This window comes from Rhinoraja longicauda, chromosome 2 (assembly GCF_053455715.1).
Source record: "Rhinoraja longicauda isolate Sanriku21f chromosome 2, sRhiLon1.1, whole genome shotgun sequence".
Classification (NCBI taxonomy): domain Eukaryota; kingdom Metazoa; phylum Chordata; class Chondrichthyes; order Rajiformes; family Arhynchobatidae; genus Rhinoraja; species Rhinoraja longicauda.
Genome location: NC_135954.1, coordinates 41,805,239 through 41,821,884, shown reverse-complemented (window position 1 = coordinate 41,821,884; position 16,646 = coordinate 41,805,239). Strand labels below are relative to the sequence as shown.

The 16,646-nt window shown below is 42.9% G+C and overlaps 1 protein-coding gene across 4 annotated transcripts in view; it reads right to left on the bottom strand.

Moving 5' to 3' along the window:
- The window catches only part of LOC144604029 (raftlin-like), an 85,451-nt gene extending 71,477 nt beyond the window's left edge, over positions 1–13,974 (bottom strand). For 2 of the 4 annotated variants that reach the window (XM_078418053.1, XM_078418081.1), the window contains exons 1-2: positions 12,917–13,435; positions 7,809–7,967 (exon numbers count right to left, since the gene is read on the bottom strand). In XM_078418053.1, coding sequence (XP_078274179.1) covers positions 7,809–7,956 — 148 coding nt within the window. In that variant the 5' untranslated portion in view covers positions 7,957–7,967; positions 12,917–13,435. Of the gene's footprint in view, positions 1–7,808; positions 7,968–8,379; positions 8,518–12,916; positions 13,436–13,938 lie in introns of those variants that run through there. The other 2 variants (XM_078418072.1, XM_078418062.1) reach the window with 2 other exon arrangements.
- Positions 13,975–16,646: the final 2,672 nt, after the last annotated feature.

Below are 16,646 nucleotides of genomic sequence, written 5' to 3'. Positions count from 1 at the left end.
CCATGTTGACCATGTCCTTGAGCATATTCTCCACTTTGCCCTTCATGGCAAAAGACACCCTGTGGGGTGGACGGATCACGGGCTCCACAGATGGGTCTGTCGCGATCTTGTACACCACCGGCAGCTTCCCCAGCTTGTCGTCAAACAGGTCTGGGTACTCACATAGTGGATCCATCACAGGTTGCACCTTGTGGACCGTATGGTTAAACGACACCAGCCCAAGATCCTGGCATGCCCGGTTGCTAAGCAACGTCACACAGTCACTGTCCAGAATGAAGAAAGACAGGTCCTGGGAACCTTCCTGCAGCACGCAGTGGAAGGTCGCCCTCCCCACAGGTGTTAGTTCCTCTCCCCCATAGGCACGCAAAACAGAGCGGTCGGCAATCAGCAGCTCATTATTCCTTATCCGGTGGAACAGCTTTGTTGACATTACGTTCACCTTCGCCCCCGTGTCAAGTTTAGCAGAGAAACACTTATTGTTGACAGTTATGTTCACAGAAGGATCGGGGAGGCGAGATCGGCTGTGGAGGAGAGTGTAAATACTTACATCTCCCGTGGAAAAGCTGGGCTCAGAGTCCATCTCGCTATCAACCTGCAAAAGATTGTCTAGGAGTTGTCTGGGAGCTGAGGGAACTTTCCCACGGGATCGGCAGGCAGCTGCAAAATGGTTTCTTCTCCCGCAGAAATTGCATGTCTTCCCAAGGGCTGGGCACTGTGATTCTGAGGAGTGTACGTAGCTGCAGTTAGGACACTTGTTAGATCTTGGGTCCCGGGGTGTGCGAACGGGCCGCTGTGGAGGGCGAAAGTTCTCCCTCATCCGTCGTTGTCCAGCAACTCCAGTTAAATTTACGGCTCGGTTGTCAGACCCCCTCTGTCCGTGAGGATGGTGGACCACTTCGGCAATGCGGCACGCATGCATTGCTTGAGTCAGGGTTAGGTCAGGCCGTTGCAGCAGGTCGGCACGCAGCTTCTGATCGACCATACCGGTAACGAGAATGTCTCTGACGAGCTGGTCGCGCATGGTTTCGAATCGGCACCGCTGGGCAAGGTGTCGCAGGTCGGCAATGAAGCATTCAACAGGTTCATCCGGCTGCTGCTTGCGTGAGAAGAACCTGGCCCGCTCCAGTATACGGTTGGAGGGCAGGTCGCATAGCTCCGCGAATTTGCGCAAAAGACATACCGGGTCGTCGGCCGATTCAGCTGGCTCGACCGGCTGGTCGTTGTCATCCAGGACCGCTGGTGCATAGACAAAGGCTTGAGCTCTCTTCATTGCGTCGGGACCGGCCAGGTTGAGCAAAAGTGATGCTTTGACCGCGGCTGGGTCGTTCCGGTTCGCAATATTGACGTAGTGAGTGTAGTCCATCACAAAAGTCGACCATCGTTCCGCAATGTCGGCATCGAAGACAAGGGGAGATGGCTTTCGGCATGAGGACGCCATATCGAGGGAAACCCGAAACTGGGCACTAACGGGAACAAAATAAATGAAAACCGGTAAACGGGAAACGCTCGCATCCCACTTCTGACACCATGTAAAGGAGTGTTCTCTGACACACTGTAACCTTTACTGGTAGTTTATTATAGCACATGGCACACACGTCCCAGCACTGACTGCATCCAGCCTTCAGACGTACCGGGACCTAAAAGGGTGGAACAAAGGGAGGAGACTACAGTTGTACTAATAGGATGGGGCGTGGTTAGTGGTGATAAGGTAGCTACAGTATAGGTTGCATGCATAACCATCTACATGTACTAAATCGGGTTTAGATAAAGTGAAAAGAGAACCTGCTCTCATTAGCACAGTGTTCAATGACCTGGAAACAGAGATTTAAAGTGTGGGCAAAGGCCAGTGGAGGGATGGAAAGAAACCTTTAGTCATGGAGAGAGCGGTTATGATCCTGGACTCACTGACCGAGGGGTACAGTAGAAACAGGGACAACGATGAGGACTAGACAGACATTGAGGGAAGATACTTTGCAGGCGTATGGAAAGCAAGTGAAGCGAGTGAAGGAATGGGAGTGAATAGGCTGGACTACAAGGACCAGCACCAAAATGATATGACGAATGGCACATATAGTTGGTACAGTGTGTTGCCTGAATACTTTTTAATTCTATCATTCCAACCTTGTTTTGACTGGAAGGTATTTAGCTAGGGGATTGAAGGCTGGGAGTACATATTGGGCACGGATGATCAAATCCTTCAGGATATGTGTTCCTGTGGCCTGGACTCTCTGAAACTGCCAACTATTAATTTGACCTGTCAAGCTGAGCTAGGTTAGTTATGATTTTAGATGGATATCCTGGAGTATTGGTCCTATCATTGGGCAAGGTGAGGAAAATGCTTAGCTTAGCAAATCTTCTTGAAGAATTTCCACATGGTTTCTTGGATCCTCAGTAGATTAAAGATGTTTAATGGCTTTCCAACCAATAGAAATTATCCACTCTATATTAATCGAACAAGCTAGACACTGTGAAAGAATTTAGAACAAAGAACCTTGCAGGTCAGGACCCCTTTTCAAACTGGTTCATAAGTTCTAGGAGCAGAATTAGGCCATTCGGCCCTTCAAGTCTATTCCACCATTCCATCATGGTTGTTCTATTTTTTCCTCTTAACCCTATTCTCCTGCCTTCTCCTATTCTCCTGCCCCATAACATCTGACATGTACTAATCAAGAATCTATCTATCTCTGCCTTAAAAATATCCACTGAAGGCCTCCACAGCCTTCTGTGGCAATGAATTCCACAGATTCACCACCCTCTGACTAAAGAAGTTCCTCCTCATCTCCTTTCTAAAAGTATGTCCTTACATTCTGAGGCTATGGCCTCTGGTCCTAGACTCTCCCACAAGTGGAAATATCCTCTCCACATTCTCTCTATCCAGGTGAGATGTAATTGAGTATTCAGTAGGCATCTGATACTGACATAGCAGGACTGGAATTCCATTCAGTGATGTGAACAAAGATAAAAATATCTTCATCTGGCATTCAGCTATTAAATTTCATTTTGGGTGAGTTGCAGAGTATTAATACTGGCCTTTTTTTCACAAAATGCTGGAGTAACTCAGCAAGTCAGGCAGCATCTCAGGAGAGAAGAAATGGGTGACGTTTCGGGTCGAGACCCTTCTTCAGACTGATGTCAGGGGGGCGGGACAAAGGAAGGATATAGGTGGAGACAGGAAGATAGAGGGAGAACGGGGAAGAGAGGGACAGAGGAACTATCTAAAGTTGGAGAAGTCAATGTTCATACCGCTGGGCTGCAAGCTGCCCAAGCGAAATATGAGGTGCTGTTCCTCCAATTTCCGGTGGGCCTCTCTATGGCACTGGAGGAGGCCCATGACAGAAAGGTCAGACTGGGAGTGGGAGGGGGAGTTGAAGTGCTCAGCCACCGGGAGATCAGGTTGGTTAAGGCGGACTGAGCGAAGGTGTTGAGCGAAATGATCGCCGAGCCTGCGTTTGGTTTTGCCGATGTAAAGAAGTTGACATCTAGAGCAGCGGATACAATAGATGAGGTTGGAGGAAGTGCAGGTGAACCTCTGTCTCACCTGGAAAGACTGTTTGGGTCCTTGGATGGAGTTGAGGGGGGAGGTAAAGAGACAGGTGTTGCATCTCCTGTGGTTTCAGGGGAAAGTGCCCAGGGATGGGGTGGTTTGGGTAGGAAGGAACGAGTGGACCAGGGAGTTACGGAGGGAACGGTCTCTGTGGAATGCAGAAAGGGGAGAGGATGGGAAAATGTGGCCAGTAGTGAGGTCCCGTTGTAGGTGAGGGAAATGTTGGAGGATGATTTGTTGGATATGCTGGCTAATGCGGTGGAAGGTGAGAACGAGGGGGATTCTGTCCTTGTTACGAATGGGGGGAGGGGGAGCAAGAGCGGAGCTGCAGATGTAGAAGAGACCCTAGTGAGAGCCTCATCTATAATGGAAGAGGGGAAGCCCCGTTTCCTGAAGAATGAGGACATCTCTGATGCCCTAGTGTGAAACACCTCATCCCGGGCGCAGATGCGGCATAGACGGAGGAATTGGGAGTAGGGGATAGACTTTTTGCAGGAGTCAGGGTGGGAAGAAGTGTAGTCCAGATAGCTGTGCGAGTCAGTGGGTTTATGGTAGATGTCAGTTACTTAATACTGACTTAATATTGTCTTAATACTGGCCTTGATAGTTACTCTAATTCAAAAGATTTCATTGGAGGAAAGGTAGAGAAGCAGCTAGGAGGGGTTGGCTATGGCATGGATAGGTCATCGAGTGAATGGTCATCAGGGGTATCATGGACCAAGACAGAGAAAGGAAATTGAGAGGGAGACCAAGGATAGACCAGCAAAGGCGGAGGGCATGGCAGGTGTGGTATGGGGAGGATTCATTGTTATTGGCCTGGTAGGAATAGGCTGCTTTTAGCTCAAATTGAGTTCAGATAAAGCTTGTGGGGGATGTGGGCCGAGGCTGTGGTATATTTGATAAGATTATGGGTGGGTTGCAGAAGCCAATGAAATAAGGACCTGCTGGAGTCAGGGCCACAGATAAAGAGATGTGAATAGACCAGTGGCAGCTAAGGATGGATGGAAGAAGCAGAGGATTCAGCAGGACACAGCAAAATGGAGAGGTCCTAAAATGATTAAGTTTAGGAGAAGCCCATGATATGCTTTGTGGTTACAATCATGCGGAGTGGTAAAGAGGTTGCTGGCGTGGTGGAGGCAGGATACAGGACTGAATGAATATCCCTGCTCCTTCCAAACCAAAACCAGTGCTTGGAGTGAACATACCCATGTTATTCAGCAATTCTTGCCACACTCCACTGTTGAATCTAACTGAGAAATCTAACTCACAACTTAAAATACCACTTAACGGTTGAGCAGGCTAGGATTCTATTTCTTGGAGCGCAAGAGAATAAGGGGTGATCTGATAGAAGTGTACAAAATCAAGAGAGCACGAGATCGGGTAAATGCACACTGTCTCTTGCCCATAATAGGGAAATCGAGAACCAGAGGACAAAGGTTTAAGGTGAGGGGGAAAAGATTTAATAGGAACATGAGGGTTTTTTTTACACAAAGGGTCGTGGGCATATGGAACAAGCTGCCAGAGGAGGTAGTTGAGGCAGGTACTATTGCAACATTCAAGAAACATTTAGTCAGGTACATGGATAGGATAGATTTAGAGGGATAAGGGCCAAACGCTGTCAGGTGTGACTATTGTAGATGGGACATGTTGGTCGGTGTGGGGAGGTTGGGCCAATGGTCCTGTTTCCACGCCGTATGTCTCTGTGACTTAACAATCATGTGTCAAGTCTTGTCCACATATTTAAATGACCTGAGCGGCTCAAGCACCAGACGTGGGTTCAATGGAAGTGGTTAGCAATTGGTGCCCTGGCAGGTTAAAGTAAAGCTAGTGGAGCTTCCGCCTCACAGCTCCAGAGTGTCAGGTTTATTGTCACGTGTACCGAGATACTATGAAAATCTTTGTTTTGCATGTTAGCCTGTCAAATCATATCATTCATGTGTACATCAAGTCATATACCAGTACAGCAGATAGCGCAAGAGAAAAATAATCGAAGTAAAGAGTAGTGTGTTGCAGCTTAACTGTGTGTTATGGCTCCAGAGAAAGTGTAGATTAAAAAAGTACACAGGCCGCAATGGGATAGATGGGAGATTGAGACCATGCCTTTAGGTTATGAGAGGATCATTCTGTAGTCTGATAACAGCAGGGAAAAAGCTGTTTCTAAATTTGGTAGTACTTGCTTTCAAGCTTTTGTATCTTCTTCCTGAAGGGAGAGGGAGAAGAGGGAATGTAAGTGGTCCTTGATTATGTTGGCTATTTTTCTGAGGCAGAATTAAGTGTAGGTAGAATGCACTTAATTTGAGAATGGGTTGTGGCTTTCCAAAACTGGAAAAATCTGATGAAAACAGCCCAGGCAAAATCTACTCAACACTTAAGAGACCACAGTGGAAACCAAGGTGGACACAGCCTATGAATACAAGTTCCTGTACTTCACAATAGCAGCAGAAGACAGTAAGTGGCAGCCTCTTGTGCTGGCTGCATGAAGTTAGCATGTTTTCCCTTAGATCACGTGGGTTTCCTCTAGGTGCTCTACTTTCCTCCCACATCCAAAAACATTTATGGATTAGTAGGTTAAATGTCCCACTGTAAATTGACCCCACTGTATAGATGAAGGGTAGAATCTTGAGTCACTGATGAGAATAAGTGAGTTTGGCATTACAACTGCGCATGCCTAGGTCATGGGTCATTCGGGATAAACATTCTCGCCAGCAGAGCTACTGTGTGTATACCACCTGCGTTTCATATGTATTTTCCAGTTTTGCTTCTTCGAGGTAAGAAAATACTGCTTTCAAAACTATTAACTAGGTGTATTTATGGTTAATTTGTATAAAACTACGATGATTTTGATGGTTTAATTGGCTTTTCCTTGGTCGCTTTGGTGAGTAAGCGAGATCGTGACGATTAATAACAACCATTTTTTATTGTTTTTGTTTTGGAGGGGGGAGGAGAATGATATGAAATGTATGATTTCTATAACTATCAATTGATAATATGAAAAGTATTTGTGGGGTTTTCACCTCTTAGTATACTAGTCCATGGCCACGGGCTGTATACACGTTTGTTGACTTCTGAATGAGTTCTACATGTACATTTGTAAGTAAAGTTGTGTAGTACAAAACTTAGTCACGTGTTTCCTGACTAGTCATGTCTCTTCTGATTCCCATTACATTGGATAATATTAATCAGTATTTGACATTCTAATTTTCAGTTCTAATCTTGTGATTGTATAAATTAGTTCAATATACTTGCACCATTTTCTTTTCCATTGTACGTTGTATGTAATGGACATGCTTACAGATCGTGATTTGATAAGGTCCACGCAGCCGAAACAGATAATAAATAAATGCCCAGCACTGAGATGCATTCTCGACTGCACAGAAATATTTATAGAACGACCACGGCATCTACAGTTGCAGGCTTTGACATGGTCCAACTACAAGAAACACAACACTGTGAAACTATTGGTTGGAATTGCCCCAAACGGCATGATCACATTCTTATCAAAAGCTTGGGGTGGGCGATCATCTGATACACAAATTGTTAGGAAGAGTGGATTTTTGAATTTAGTTGATCCTGGGGATTGCATAATAGTGGATAGAGGATTTCCCATTCAAGAAGACTTGATGTTTTGCCAAACCTATTTACAGATTCCCCAAAGAGGTTATCAGCAAATGACCAGAGAAAAAGTACACAAAACCAAGAAGGTTAAAAATGTCCGCATTCATGTTCAATAGGCCATAGGTCGTCTAAAGAGGTTTAACATCCTGAGAAACACTTTACCCATCACTTTAGTTCCGCATATTGATGGTATTTTCACCGTCTGCGGAGCATTATGGAATTTACTGCCTTCATTGGTGTGTAAATGAGATGTTGTCATAGAACTAGGTATAGGTGCCAGTCGGCATAAACTTAGAGGGCTGAAGGGCCTGTTTCCATGATGTATCTCTAAACTGAACTGAACTAAACTAAACATGGGTGCTTTTTTTTGCTGTATCTCTGATTATTTTGTCCTGAATCTGTATGATTCCAAGAATACTCGCATTGGGCGACCACCTGAAAGAAGGTAAATCGTCTATTCAGACACATTGAAAGATGACTGAATTCAGCATTGAAAGTGAGATAACTGCTTTACTGTTCCATTACAGACCTTTATCATTTTACACAGAAGTCACAAGAATAATTCCTGTGTCACTTGCTTAACAATGGGATCACAATTCATGGTTTTGCCTTGTAATATTATGAAAAGCAAAACATAATTGCCACTTACCACCTTCTGCTGCTATTGTGAAGTCCAGGAGCTTGTATTCATAGGCTGTGTCCACCTTAGTTTCCACTTGTGGTCTCTTAAGTGTTGAGTAGATTTTGCCTGGGCTGTTTTCATCAGATTTTTCCAGTTTTGGTAAGCCACAACCCATTTTCTCAGTTGCTAATTCAAATAGAAGGGTGCAGAAATGATAGAATCAACAGCACAGCAGTAATAAACGACACCCTCAGATTTCTCTGAGAAACTTAATAAATCTTAATCAAATAAACATGCCGCTAACTTTATGAATGCTATTTGTCATAGATGTCACATTGACTTTGTTCAGTCCGTTTTATCCTTAGCACTGCAGCTGGCATCGTGGAAATATTTAGAAGCATTAAATGCACAATGACTCCATTAGAAAAGATTTTCCACATTTGCTATTCTCTCTTTCAACTGTCCGCATGATTTAACTGTGTGTCACTTATGCAAGAGTAAAATGAATCTGCAGTCATATACTACAATTAGAAAAACAGTTACATTAATTGATCTGTGACTGTTTACTGTCGCCAAAACCTTAAAATATTGTTCCTACCTTAACCACAGACCTCTTAAGTCACAAACCAGGATGTTGATCTTTTAATTACTGGGTTCTTTCTACAAATTTTTTAATATCAATTTGAAAATACTTAATAAATTCAGTATAAAAAACTGATTGCAAATTTTGGCAATACTGAACTGTAATATAAACAAGCGATTTCCTAGTTAACATTTTTTCTTTTACAGCAGCTGATATTTCCATCCTTTCCGTGTTGTTGCCAATAGCACTTCCTATTTAACAGAAATGCTACTGGAATAAATGAAATGTGACTGGAATAAATAATAATTAGATAGAATTTAAACCGCATTGGAAGAGAGCTTTTCCTCATTTAAATATTATAGCAATGTTTTAACTCCTGAAGAGTTGAAATACTTTAGATAAAATTAAATGCAAAATATGAAGGCACGGATTTACCAGTGAGAAATTTGCAAAGCAAGATTTAAAAATAATCACCAACATTAACTCTGTTTCTCTCTCCATTGATGCTGCCTGACCAGTTGAGTATTTCCAGCATTTTAGTTTTATTTCCGACTAGACCAAGTGGACTCGTTGGGCCCAAACCTCTCCTGCATTGGTGCAACACCCTCCCCTCCCCCCTCCCTCCCTAGGAGATAGATTTAAACATTCCCCCCTCCCTCCATCCCCCTCAACCCCCTTTATCCTCCCTCCTCCCCCCTCCCTCCCCCCCCTCCCTCCCCCCTCCCTCCCTAGGAGATAGATTTAAACTTTAAAATCTGAATAACTTTAAAAATATAACACCGATTTCAATGAAACTTCTTCCATTAGCACCAAAGGGATGACCGTGAATAAGGTGGGCCTAAAATTGTTGCGCTATCGTGTACCGTTTTGGCTGTAGTTCAGAAACAAACAAACAAACAAATGAGAGTTTTAGTATATAGATGTCCAGGATCTGCAACATTTTATCATTTAATTCACTTCTTTAATGACAGTTGGACAGGTGCGTGGATAGGAAAGGTTTAGAGGGATATGGGCCAGACACAGGCAAATGGGACTAGTGCAGATGAGGCATCTTGGTCTGCATGGGCCGCTTGGGCTGAAGGGCCTGTTTCCATGCTGTGTGATTCCATCCCAAGTATGTCTTGGAATGATTAAAAGACTTTAAGGAAGTCAAACTCAATTTAAGGAGGGATAACAAAATAATTACTTCTTTAATTGTGAGGAAGTCAACGAACATAAAATGCAACATTTTACATTCCTGGAGCATTTGTCATGAGATACCTAAAAACTAGCTCAATGATAGAATAGAATACACATTTCAGATCACAGAATTCACATGTAAGAAAATAAGGGCGGGTTGTGGCAAGTTGTGATTCTAATAGCCTGCCAGTTGATTTTCCAGCTTCATGTTACTGTCTACACCACAGTTATTTGTGGATTGAAGGATTAAATTATTAGGACAGGATGCATGTGTTCCTTGTATTCCCTCCAGTTGAGAAGGTCAAGAAGTTGTCTAATTGAGGTGTTTAAAATAACAACTGTATTCATTATGGTGGACATACAGAAGCTGTTTGTTCCCATGGTTTTCTGAGGGATTTGGGTAATGTAGAAATTAAAACAAAGAAGTGCTTTCACACAAAGGGGAGTGAGCAGTCCAAAATTTCTTCCCCAAAAAACAGATATTGTTGACTCAAATGAGTCTCAAGAGTGAGCACATAAATTTCTATTTGATAAGGACAAGGAGATGGAGCAAGGGTTGCTAAACATGGGCAAGGCATAGATCAGCCATACCAATTGAAAGAAAAGGCAGGTTTTAAGGGTTAAATGAGAGTATGAATTTGCTACAATTTTACCCATTTATCCTGGCTGGCATTCTGCAGCGCTCCTTGCATGTAAAACGTATTTACCTGAAAGCTTTCTGATTGGAATATACATTGCTGAGGAGATCTGATTAGCAGAGACAAATTAGGACCCCACTGGCTTTCAATGTGTAAAAGTGTTTGTTAAAAATTGGGAAAGGCAGGATCCAGTATGGTTTTTTCAGCAGGTTTGCAGCTTGAGGAAGTAGTACTAAGGTTAAAAGGTTTCCTTAAGTCTACATTGTTTTTATTTTGGTAAGTAAGGGGAAGAATTCTGAAGCACCAATGGAATGCGGTTGCATATTGAGTTATTTCACAGCAGGCCTCTTGATGTACATTATTAAAGCATATCTCTGATGGATGACTGATGTGTAGTATTGCTTCTATAGACAATAGACAATAGGTGCAGGAGGAGGCCATTCGGCCCTTCGATCCACCACCACCATTCAATGTGATCATGGCTGATCATTCTCAATCAGTACCCCGTTCCTGCCTTCTCCCCATACCCCATGACTCCACTATCCTTAAGAGCTCTATCTAGCTCTCTCTTGAATGCATTCAGAGAATTGGCCTCCACTGCCTTCTGAGGCAGTGAATTCCACAGATTTACAACTCTCTGACTGAAAAAGTTTTTCCTCATCTCCGTTCTAAATGGCATACCCCTTATTCTTAAACTGTGGCCCCTGGTTCTGGACTCCCCTAACATTGGGAACATGTTTCCAGCCTCTAACATGTCCAACCCCTTAATAATCTTATATGTTTCGATAAGATCCCCTCTTATCCTTCTAAATTCCAGTGTATACAAGCCTAGCCGCTCCAGTCTTTCAACATATGACACTCCTGCCATTCCGGGAATTAACCTAGTAAACCTACGCTGCACGCCCTCAATAGCAAGAATATCCTTCCTCAAATTTGGAGACCAAAACTGCACACAGTACTCCAGGTGCGGTCTCGCTAGGGCCCTATACAACTGCAGAAGGACCTCTTTGCTCCTATACTCAACTCCTCTTGTTATGAAGGCCAACATTCCATTGGCTTTCTTCACTGCCTGCTGTACCTGCACGCTTCCTTTCAGTGACTGATGCACTAGGACACCCAGATCCCGTTGTACGTCCCCTTTTCCTAACTTGACACCATTCAGATAATAATCTGCCTTCTTATTCTTACCACCAAATTTATCCGCATTACCACCTCACACTTATCCACATTAAACTGCATCTGCCATGCATCCGCCCACTCACACAACCTGTCCAAGTCACCCTGCAACCTCATAGCATCTTCTCCACAGCTCACACTACCACCCAGCTTTGTATCATCTGCAAATTTGCTAATGGTACTTTTAATCCCTTCATCCAAGTCATTAATGTATATTGTAAATAGCTGCGGTCCCAGCACCGAACCTTGCGGCACCCCACTAGTCACTGCCTGCCATTCTGAAAGGGACCCATTTATCCCCACTGTTATGATTGTAGAGCCCTGCTCCTAAATAACAGCACATGTTCATTACCTTTAAACACATCTTAAGATTAACTTATCAAGAATGTTACCTTTGTTATTTTGTTTAGAGATTAAATGACGACAATTTTCAAATCTCATATTATGTTGGCAATTTGATCAGTTTTATTCATTTGTCTACGGGAAGATGCAAGTGGGAATTCACAGGCAGCCTCCACAAAGATTACTTTACTCAGCTGAGCCGAGTCAATTCAATGGCCCTGGCCTCACGAAGTTAAGAGATTTTGATTTTTACCATCCTATTCACAAATTTGGGTATACTGAAATACTATGTATTCACTTTTGCTTCTTCAAAACAATTGAACAGTCACACAAATAACCAAAACAGCAGTCATTTCTAAAAAGTACCATATATATATTTTAAATGCCTACATGGTTTTAATCCTTACAATGGACAATCATAATCTTATTGGCTCTATAATCAGCAACAGTTTCAGGCAACTGCCAGCTCTTTCAAGCGGTTAGCTCACAAAAAGCGTGTAAAAAATGGTCCTATGTATAACGTGATCTTTAACGGGAAAATGGACACAAAATGTACACAATTTTGCAGCACAAAATCCTTTTATAAATTGTTAACGATGATGTAATTTATGGAATAATTTTTAGAGGTTGCAAAGAAGCTACTAATAAATCATAAAATATCTGTTGTCAGCTTGGCAAGATTTTTAATTTAATTAAATAAGATGTAGATAATTACATAGCCAATAGGTAACAAAAGGAAATCTGTGATATAATTATGCAATTATGTATGAAGAAAACACTAAACAGAACATTTAACCATTTGAAGGGCTAGCCTTTTTTATATTCTGTACGTATAATTCTACAAATTCAAAGTTGTTTCTGTATTTTAATTATTAACTATAAAGTGAACTTCCTTTCTACATCTGTCATGAAAATTAGCAGAATTAAATAATAGAGACCATACTTATTTTTCAGACATTTAGAGATGACTTTGGTCCATAGACAGTTAAAGAAAGAGCACTCTTGGCAGTTTCACATCTACGAAGTAACACACTTCCTGTGATAGTTAATGAACCAAGTAAATGAAGAATTTAAACAAAAGCATTAGATTCTAAAGACCAAATAAAATGATCTAGCAAAGCTTTAGCTCTTAGCACCAAAAATTACACCACAGGCACAACTAATATTAAACAATCAATACATGCAGCTAAACTCACAAATAATTATTTATTAATTACCTGAGGAATGCTTGCCACTAAAAATGTTTCAAAGAAACGAGCAGCCTTGTCAAGAATTGCATACAATCAAAATTCCACCACAATTAAAGATACTCTCATTTCAGGAATGGAAATTACTGTCCCTGAAGGAAACTTAGATCAGCTTTACGAGCAAGAACTAACTCGCAAAGGCTGAGTGCAACGAAGCAGAATTCCAGAATGGCATACGAGGCAACCAAACTACGCAAGGAAATGGTCTGATACTTTTACAAATTCTACAATTGAAGCATTTCGATCTAAAATTATCCGTTAACTTCCTTTTGCTGTTGAAAACGTCATGCATCAAAAATTTTAATCTCCAGTACTGCGTGTTCAGTAAAACCACATCCTGTAACAGTTCAGTGTTTTTCTTTTTTACCCCTTCTTTGCTGGTCCAATTACAGCTTCTTGAAGGCGACACAAAAATACCAGCCACAGTCTCGCAAAGATCTCTGAAGTAAGTGACCTGAGAGTGAGGTGAAAGACAGAACAGCAGCCAAGAATGCATCGCAAACGGCTACCCAGCTGAACTGTGTGTGAGCTCCACTTCAGCAGCCAGATGGGGCTCGCTTGCTGACTTCATTCTTCAATGAAATTCATATTTTAAGACCCAGAACAATCCCCTAAGGCTGAAATCCATTACGCCGATCTCCAGAGGAGACTGTTAAAGAGGCAACCCACTCCTGGGACAATCTGTGACTAATTGAAATTTTGTTTAAATAAAACAATAGGAAGATCTTCTGGTTCGAAAAGAAATGCCACATGGGACTCAATTATCTGGTTGATGTCAAAGCAGGGAATGTTGCGGATTAACAAACCCAAAACAATTTTACTGTAAAAGGAGGCAGAAAACATTTAGCTGTTCTTTTTTATAACAGGAAATCAACAATCCTTCTCTCCCAAATTCAGACACATACCCAATCACAAAACTAGTGCACAGCCGTACCAAGCAAAGCTACAGGTCAACTCATCTGCCATTTCCTTGTTCCCCATAATAAATTCACCTGCTTCTTCTGTCTTCAAGGGACCCACACACTCAGGTCACTTTCATCATGAGGCGGTGCCAGGCACACTGGGAGCATTCATCAAACCCCAAGATGTGTTGCATCAATCCCAGAGAGGAAGGATGTTATTCAGCAGAGTTACAAGCACCAGGTCCCCAGTGAAACCAAGGGACATGGCTGAAGGGAAAGAAGCAAATGTTAATGGCACGTACACAGTCACTCGTAGCACCTTTCAAATAAAACAGAACTTTCCTGCCCCCTGTTGCTCCACGTTCATGTAATTTGAAAGAAATTCATGCAGAGTTTTGAAGACAGCCTCCAGCAATGCCTGGAAACATGTAGCTCTTTGCTGAGAAAATTAGACGCATCATTCTCAGCACAGAATGTGATCAGTAAGAAGTATTTCTGTAAAGGGACGTGAAATAAGTGCTCAGCCACCAAATGCTTACATAGTGAATTCAATGTGTTTCAGATGAATGCTTTGGCAATGTAATCAATATGAGGTACGAAGGTAGGCTAGCCAAGAATATAAAGGAGGATAGTAAAAGCTTCTTTAGGTATGTGAAGAGGAAAAAAATAGTTAAGGCAAATGTGGGTCCCTTGAAGACAGAAGCAGGTGAATTTATTATGGGGAACAAGGAAATGGCAGATGAGTTGAACTGGTACTTTGGATCTGTCTTCACTAAGGAAGACACAATCTCCCAGATGTTCTAGTGGCAAGAGATCCTAGAGTGACGGAGGAACTGAAGGAAATTCACATTAGGCAGGAAATGGTGTTGGGTAGACTGATGGGACTGAAGGCTGATAAATCCCCAGGGCCTGATGGTCTGCATCCCAGGGTACTTAAGGAGGTGGCTCTTGAAATTGTGGACACATTGGTGATCATTTTCCAATGTTCTATAGATTCAGGATCAGTTCCTGTGGATTGGAGGGTAGCTAATGTTATCCCACTTTTTAAGAAAGGAGGGAGAGAGAAAACAGGAAATTATAGACCAGTTAGTCTGACACCAGTGGTGGGGAAGATGCTGGAGTCAATTATAAAAGAAGAAATTGCGGAGCATTTGGATAGCAGTAACAGGATCGTTCCGAGTCAGCATGGATTTACGAAGGGGAAATCATGCTTGACTAATCTTCTGGAATTTTTTGAGGATGTAACTAGGAAAATGGACATGGGAGACCCAGTGGATGTAACGTACCTGGACTTTCAGAAAGCCTTCGATAAGGTCCCACATAGGAGATCAGTGGGCAAAATTAGAGCACATGGTATTGGGGGTAGGGTACTGACATGGATAGAAAATTGGTTGGCAGACAGGAAAAAAAGGGTAGGGATAAATGGGTCCGTTTCAGAATGGCAGGCAGTGACTAGTGGGGTACGGCAAGGTTCGGTGCTGGGACCGCAGCTATTTACAATATACATTAATGACTTTGATGAACATTAGCAAGTTTGCCGATGGCACAAAGCTGGGTGGCAGTGTGAACTGTGAGGAGGATGCTATGAGGTTGCAGGGTGACTTGGACAGATTGTGTAAGTGGGCAGATTCATGGCAGATGCAGTTTAATCTGGATAAATGTGAGGTTATCCACTTTGGTGGTAAGAACAGGAAGGCAGATTATTATCTGAATGGTGTCAAGTTAGGAAAAGGGGAAGTACAATGAAATCTGGATGTCCTAGTTCATCAGTCACTGAAAGGAAGCATACAGGTACAGCAGGCAGTAGGAGCAAAAAGGTCCTTCTGCAGTTGTACAGAGCCCTAGTGAGACCACACCTAGAGTATTGTGTGCAGTTTTGGTCTCCAAATTTGAGGAAGGACATTCTTGCTATTGAGGGAGTGCAGCGTAGGTTCACAAGGTTAATTCCCAGAACGGCAGGACTGTCGTACGTTGAAAGACTGGAGCGATTGGGCTTGTATACTCTGGAATTTAGAAGGATGAGAGGGGATCTTATTGAAACATAAAAGATTATTAAGGGATTGGACATGATAGAGGCAGGAAACATGTTCCCAATGTTGGGGGAGTCCCGAACCAGGGGCCACAGTTTAAGAATAAGGGGTAGGCTGTTTAGAACGGAGATGAGGAAAAGCTTTTTCACTCAAGAGAATTGTGAAGCTGTGGAATTCTCTGCCTCAGAAGGTAGTGGAGGCCAATTCTCTGGATGCTTTCAAGATAGAGTTAGATAGAGCTCTTAATGATAACGTAGTCAAGAGATATGGGGAGAAGGCAGGAACGGGGTACTGAGTGTGGATGATCAGCCATGAAATAGGTGAATGGCGGTGCGGGCTCAAAAGGCCGAAAGGCCTACTCCTGCACCGATTGTCTATTGTCTACACATTTAATGCGGAATGATCATAGCAGAGCCTTGTCTCCCTCTGCTACTGGATCAAGACCTTGCTCTGTGAACACAGAACTGTAACATATCGAACCTTCACCACACCATGTCTATGCAGACCGTTGTGCCAATCGAAAATCATCCTTTCTGTCTACACACGATCTCTATCCCTTTATTCCCTGCCTATTCATGTGCCTGCCTCTTAAACATTGCTATTGTATCTGCTTCTTTCACGTTCCCTGGCAGCGAGTTCCATGCACCAACTGTATAAAAAACTTGCCTCTCCTTTAAACGTTTCCCCTCTTAATGTAGACTTTAGAAATGCAGCACGGAAACAGACCCTTTGGCCCACCAAGTCCGCGCCAACCAGCAATCCCCATAC